Consider the following 7,332-nt stretch of genomic DNA (forward strand, 5'->3'; position numbering starts at 1 on the left):
CTAAGATTCGTCAGTGTAATGTGGTACTGGAGTGTATACACGTTTCAATCATGTAACTGTTGTCCTTGGTGTTGTAAAGAATGTGTAAAAGATTTTTTTAACAGTTGCGGTGTATGTGCAGCATATTCCCAAGTGAACCGGCTTAAGAAGCAATGCAATCGTAACGGATGCAACGCCGGAAAACAAAATTGCACTAATATTTACAAGTGTGAATGTAACTGTTGTTTTCAGCAACGTAAACTTCAACCTCTTCCCCCAGCTCCCTCCGGTGATTTGTCTCACACCGCCAGTGAACCGCAGACGTTCGCTCTCTCCACTGAACCAAATCCCGTTGACATCTCTGATGCAGGAGACTCTCCACCTTCCCCCCCTCCCTACTCCGCCATCGCCGCCGTCATCGTTGCCATCATCGTCGCCATCATCCTGCTCGACCTGTGCATCTTCCGCTTCCCGGTGGGCCGCAACATCCGCGATTTCCTCGTACGCAAGATACCCTTCTGCATCGCGTTCTACAGCTAAACTCAGCAATTTGTTAGCGCTGAAATCGTCATCCAAATTCCACTGATCACCTAACTGGCAACTGACATCTAATGTTGTAGACAGCGTAATGGTTGCGTTGATGACCAATCGCATGAGCAGTGAGGTGACCTAGCACATGACCAAAGTGCTGACCTATGTGCTGACCAACGTGCTGACCAAAGTGCTGACCAATGACATGACCAAAGTGGTGACCAAAGCCATGACCAAAGTGTTGACCAATACCATGACCAATGCCATGACCAAAGTGTCGACCAACGTGTTGACCAATGTGCTGACCAATGCCATGACCAGAGTGCTGACCAATGCCATGACCAAAGTGCTGACCAAAGCGCTGACCAAAGTGGTGACCAAGCACCTGACCAAGTTGATGGTCACGGCAGCGATGACATGGTCACGGCAGCGATGACATGGTGACGGCAGCGGTGACATGGTTACGGCAGCGATGACATGGTCACGGCAGCGATGACATGGTCACAGCAGCGATGACATGGTGACCAGAGTAGTGATTATCATCCACTCTTCATCGCTCCTTAACCCACTCCACATCGCTCCTTTACCCACTCTTCATCGCTCCCTAATCCACTCTACATCGCTCCCTTCTCCACTCTACATCGCCCCTTTACCCACTCCACATCGCTCCCTAACCCACTCTACATCGCCCCTTTATCCACTCTACATCGCTCCCTTATCCACTCTACATCGCCCCTTTATCCACTCTACATCGCCCCTTAACCCACGCCACATCGCCCCTTAACCCACGCCACATCGCTCTTTTATCCACTCCACATCGCCACTTAACCCACTCTACATCGCCCCTTAATCCACTCCACATCGCTCCCTAACCCACTCCACATCGCTCCTTTATCCACTCTAATCGCTCTCTAACCCACTCCACATCGCTCCTTTATCCACTCTACATCGCCCCTTTATCCACTCCACATCGCCCCTTTACCCACTCTACATCGCTCCTTAACCCACTCCACATCGCTCCCTAACCCACTCTACATCGCCCCTTTACCCACTCTACATCGCCCCTTTATCCACTCTACATCGCCCCTTAATCCACTCTACATCGCCCCTTAACCCTTTCTACATCGCCCCTTTATCCACTCTACATCGCCCCTTAACCCACTCTCCATCGCCCCTTTACCCACTTTACATCGCCCCTTAACCCACACTACATCGCTCCCTAACCCACTCTACATCGCTCCCTAATCCACTCTACATCGCCCCTTTACCCACTCTACATCGCCCCTTTACCCACTCTACATCGCTCCCTAACCCACCCTACATCGCTCCTCTATCCACTCTACATCGCTCCCTAACCCACTCTACATCGCTCCCTAACCCACCCTACATCGCTCCTTAACCCACTCTACATCGCTCCTTTATCCACTACACATCGCTCCCTAATCCACTCTACATCGCCCCTTTACCCACTCTACATCGCCCCTTAATCCACTCTTCATCGCTCCTTTACCCACCCTACATCGCCCCTTAAGCCACCCTACATCGCCCCTTTATCCACTCTACATCGCTCCTTAACCCACCCTACATCGCTCCCTAACCCACTCCACATCGCCCCTTTATCCACTCCACATCGCTCCTTTATCCACTCTACATCGCCCTTTTATCCACTCTACATCGCTCCTTAACCCACTCCACATCGCCCCTTAACCCACTCTACATCGCCCCTTTACCCACTCTACATCGCTCCCTAACCCACTCCACATCGCCCCTTTATCCACTCTACATCGCCCCTTTACCCACTCTACATCGCTCGAATTACCTCGCCATAATACCGCTATGACCTCCATTAACCATCACAATAACTTGTGCCTTGTCACCCTCCACTTCCCTTCTTCCACCTCTTGCCACTGCCATGTCCCATCATGTTCGCCTTAACTCCAAATCTCTCGAATTACTTCGTTATATTAACGCTATGACCTCCATAAACCTTTATAATAACTTGCTGATACTGACCATTCTCTTAGTGACGATGCTACTAAAAAAGCTTTGGAGGACATTGAAGAGCGTGAGAAACAACTTAAAGAACTTGAAAATAAGCTTAGCATTTTTACTGAAAAAAATAAGTCTGATGATTGTAAAAATCTCTTAGATAATTTATGTGACGGCCTCGAAAAATTCCTCGGCTTCAACTCTGAGTCCAAAGGCTACGACGGCACTGGGATAGTGTACTCCGACCTGGATAGGCTGTGTGACGGGGTGATGGGATTTTTGAGTGGTGTTCTCAGTAACATCCAAAACCATTTAGGGCAGCATAAAACACAAATTAATGAAGCTATTGAAGCTTTGAAGACCAATAAACACGCCGGTAAAAAAGGTTTTAGTGTTGCGATTGGAAGTGTGGTCGCAGGGGTGCGGGGGTATAATGATGGTGTCAGAGACTCTAATAACAGAGTCATGAATCCGATAAAAATTCTACAAGAGGATGTAAAACATCTTAATAATCAGGTGAGTGAATTGGATGAAAATAATTCTGATGCAGGTGAAATTGTCAAGACCGTGGACAGGGCTGAGATGCTTGCCAAGCAGTTCTTTGACGCCGGTCAGGCTTTCTGCAACAAACTCAATGACAATAATAAACACATTTTAGACCTTAATTCTAATTGTAGAGATCGTGTAAATGTTGCATTAAACAATGTTTCGTATGAGGGTAAGAGGCTGTATAAGCTGGCGGAGAAGGAGCGAGGGGACTTGAAGAGTATGGAGGAGGAAATTAAGAGTGTTCACGAATTCCTAAAAGCTGAGATCACGAAAGAGTTTACTGAGCAGGTTACGGACCTAGTGTACCAATTGAACACGAAGGTTACAATTATTAGGGTAAAAATTGAAGGTATTGGCATAATTCTGCAAAACCGTATAAAAGATATATTGCAGTGGATCAAGGATGCAAATGCCACAATTCAGGCGGCTAAATACAGACTGCAAAATATATTGGATGACGTAAAATGGGATGAAAAAGGGCAAAGGAGAAAAGACGTCGAAAACGCCGCAAAGGAGTTAAGAGATAAGGCGTCAGAACTTCATAAGGCAGGGGAATCCGCCAGAAAAGATGCGGTTGCTCAGGTGAAAAAGGCACTGGAGGAGGTTGCATCAATGAATGAAGATTTAAAGAAAGATTTGGGAGAGGTCAAACTGCAAATAAATAAAAAACTCGGAGAGGTTAAAACAGCAATCGGTAAACTCAACGAAGTCATTAGAACAGGCACAGCTGGTACAGGAGATAAAAATCGGAAATTTGCAGACGTTTTCAAACATGTGAAGTCAGAGCTCTACAAAATTAGGGGTAGCACCCTAGGAAGCTTCGGTCTCGAAGGTATAAAAAAGCTCATAGTCGACGACTACTCCAAGCGTTTCAAAAAGACGTTCGAAAGCACAGTGCAGGGGTGGATAAAACTTATTTTGGACAATAATTCAGGAGTAAAGGGCTGGGTTGGGAAGTGGATAAAAGAGAAGAGCGGTAGCATCGGTTACTTTAAGGAGGGTTATATAACGAAGGGTAAAGAAGAATTCAGCAATTCACATACCGGTAAAATTGCGGAAGCAATTAGACCTGCGCTCGGAATATCGCTTGAAAATGCAACAATTCAGTCCGGCAAAAAGGAAACGGATGGGAATTTAGTCGCTGTATATGATTGTATCAAAAAATTTGAGCAGACGCTCAGTAGTAAGATAGATGAGGAGGGCCTCACGTCCGGTGATACTAGCGAACTTGTTAAAAGTATTGTAAAAGCTATCGAAACAGAAGTTAGGAGTCCCACACCGTCCAAGTTTGATTACGATTATTCCCTTGAACGCGCCGTTAAAACGGCGCTGGCAGCTCTCCAAGCAACAGCCCAGCAGGTGGCAGAAGAACTCAAATTGTTAATCGGTCATGAAAGTTCCAGGAAGATGTCCAAGATGGGAGATAACCTGGACTCTGCGGTTAGTGTGGCAAAAAAGCTGTTTCATAATATTGAAGCGTCTGTTGGTGAAGCCTTCACAGTGGACTACGTGACAAATATCGACCAGGCGATTGACGGGGTGGCTATCACGCTTGGTGGCAAGTTGCCTTACAAGGGAAGCGTTGTACTCGCTAATGGAGCTGCAAAAGTAAACGTTAACGATAATGCTTTTCCACATTACACTAAGCATGTCTCCCAAAGTATTGTGTCACCTCTGACGGGCAATCCTGATAATAGTGAGGGCGCCCTTCCATTGGAGATTGGAAAAATTGGAGCCAAAGTCAGGGAGGCTCTAACATCTATTGACTCAATCAATAACTATGCGGAATCACAGCTTCACTTAATTATACACCATGTCGAACAACTGTGCGGTGCCGTTAGGGAAAGCGGTGAACAAGCGCAACACTATTTAAACGATTTTATAAACAACTCTATTAACGGTACCAATGACAATGAACTAATTGGAATTAAGATGAAAATGGAAGGTCTCATACGAACCGATGTGGCACAAACCATAGAGGCTACTAAAAATTTCCAGACAGAATCTGAAGCATTTCGCGATGTAATAATGAAACATCTCGAACAATTTGTCAACATCCAAGTAGATAACTCTACTCGGCTCCTCACCACCGCCGCCCGCCGCAACTACGTCACCTCCATCAAATCGCTCCTCACCGCGTTCGCGGACAAGGTCAGCCAGGAGTTGGCGGGGTTGCCGGCGGAGATTGACAGGGATCTGCAAATCGGGTTCAAGGGGTTTATGAGGGTTATGGGAGGTAATAAGTACGTGTCAAAATCAACAAATACATATACATTTGAAGACTCTAATAGGTCTGAATTGTTCAACGTAATTAGTGAGTTTGCCCAGTCCTTGACGTCACCACTCACAGGCGCAGATCATCTTCAGAAATTTAAAAAATTATCCACCGAGTTCAACGCCTATTTTGCCAATATTCATAGGTATATCAAGCAACAAATTACTCCTGAAAGTCCACCACAGCCTCCGACCGAAGACCCCAATGTCAAGCTGCTGGACGCTGTCAACACTAATTTCGACGATTTGCTCAACCACCTTAAAAATGACTCTAAACCACCCAGAACATACTTATTTGACAATACTTACACTAATCTCCTCTCCCGCCTCTCCTCCTCCCTCACCGCTCTCTCCCCCTCCGCCTTCGCCAACCCCCGGCACCCGGAGCTGCTCGATGCGGTCAGAGCGGGGCTGCGGGGGTTTGTCGAGCAGATGGAGCGGGTGTATGTGAACGGGTATGAGGGAGATCCATCTATTCATTTTGCTTGGGATGGCACGTTTACAAGTAAATTAAGCGATCATGGTAAGAATTGCTGTAAAGTATTTCTCACAGTGCTGGAGATACTGAGTCACGACTTGGAAGAGTTGATGACAAAGTCTTCAAAGCAGTGGATGAGAAAACAAATTAATACTTATCAAGATGATACTTTTGGCAGATGGTTCGAGAGGCAAGGTTACAAGGTTAACACCGTTAAGGGCAAGCAGCATGGTGAGTTGCAGGACAAGGAGACTATGATGGGCAGCAAAATTTGCGATGAGATTCTAAGCCAACGCATTAAGAATTTTACTAAAGATAGCTTGCAGACGCCGTGGATTAAAGAACTTCTCGATCTCAAAAAAGCTACTAAGGGAAATACTCATCCACCCACTGTCCTAGACATTCTTCAATACCTCTCCTACCACCTCCACCATTACTATGAAGTCTGTCATTTGGGCACTTCAGGTTCTAAAAAACAACCATCTTCGATTTACGAAATGCTCATATGGTTCGCAGGCCTGCCTAATAATTCGGTCCATCGCGAATTAACGTTTAACTATTTCAGTACATTATTCGACGAGGCTGATGAACAAGCGTCGGATGAGAATAAGAAAGCGGTTATCGCTGTCGTTAATGGAGATGCGGAGGCAGGTGTACAAACTGAACCTTCAATTTCCGTCGTCAGCGACGTGTCCTTGCCAGCATATCCGCACAACATCACACCTGGTAGCCTCACTGCTGCGCTTACGGACGTATGCGCACAATCGCATTCAGTTCTCACAGCAATCCAAGGCCACGGTCATGCTGGTGGCGTATATGCTGTAGACTTCAACACCAATGAATTTAAATTCTCGTATCCAAGTGATCCTGCCAAATGCTTCGACGTGCTTGTGTGGGATCCTCTAGAGTCGACCTGCAGGCATGCAAGCTTGAGTATTCTATAGTCTCACCTAAATAGCTTGGCGTAATCATGGTCATAGCTGTTTCCTGTGTGAAATTGTTATCCGCTCACAATTCCACACAACATACGAGCCGGAAGCATAAAGTGTAAAGCCTGGGGTGCCTAATGAGTGAGCTAACTCACATTAATTGCGTTGCGCTCACTGCCCGCTTTCCAGTCGGGAAACCTGTCGTGCCAGCTGCATTAATGAATCGGCCAACGCGAACCCCTTGCGGCCGCCCGGGCCGTCGACCAATTCTCATGTTTGACAGCTTATCATCGAATTTCTGCCATTCATCCGCTTATTATCACTTATTCAGGCGTAGCAACCAGGCGTTTAAGGGCACCAATAACTGCCTTAAAAAAATTACGCCCCGCCCTGCCACTCATCGCAGTACTGTTGTAATTCATTAAGCATTCTGCCGACATGGAAGCCATCACAAACGGCATGATGAACCTGAATCGCCAGCGGCATCAGCACCTTGTCGCCTTGCGTATAATATTTGCCCATGGTGAAAACGGGGGCGAAGAAGTTGTCCATATTGGCCACGTTTAAATCAAAACTGGTGAAACTCACCCAGGGATTGGCTGA

At 46.6% G+C, this 7,332-nt stretch overlaps 2 protein-coding genes across 2 annotated transcripts; both read left to right on the top strand.

Moving 5' to 3' along the window:
* Positions 1-655: 655 nt before the first annotated feature.
* On the top strand, positions 656-946 carry BBBOND_0002870 (hypothetical protein, conserved; the record flags this gene model as incomplete). Its single annotated transcript, XM_012915122.1, has 1 exon — positions 656-946. One exon carries the CDS (start codon positions 656-658, stop codon positions 944-946), a length of 291 nt encoding a protein of 96 aa, XP_012770576.1.
* Positions 947-2,769: 1,823 nt separating this feature from the next.
* BBBOND_0002880 (hypothetical protein, conserved) lies at positions 2,770-6,744 on the top strand (the record flags this gene model as incomplete). Its single annotated transcript, XM_012915123.1, has 1 exon — positions 2,770-6,744. One exon carries the CDS (start codon positions 2,770-2,772, stop codon positions 6,742-6,744), a length of 3,975 nt encoding a protein of 1,324 aa, XP_012770577.1.
* Between the last annotated feature and the right edge of the window lie 588 nt (positions 6,745-7,332).

This window comes from Babesia bigemina, scaffold Bbigscaff_70447 (assembly GCF_000981445.1).
Source record: "Babesia bigemina genome assembly Bbig001, scaffold Bbigscaff_70447".
In the NCBI taxonomy this organism is placed as follows: Eukaryota; Apicomplexa; class Aconoidasida; order Piroplasmida; family Babesiidae; genus Babesia; species Babesia bigemina.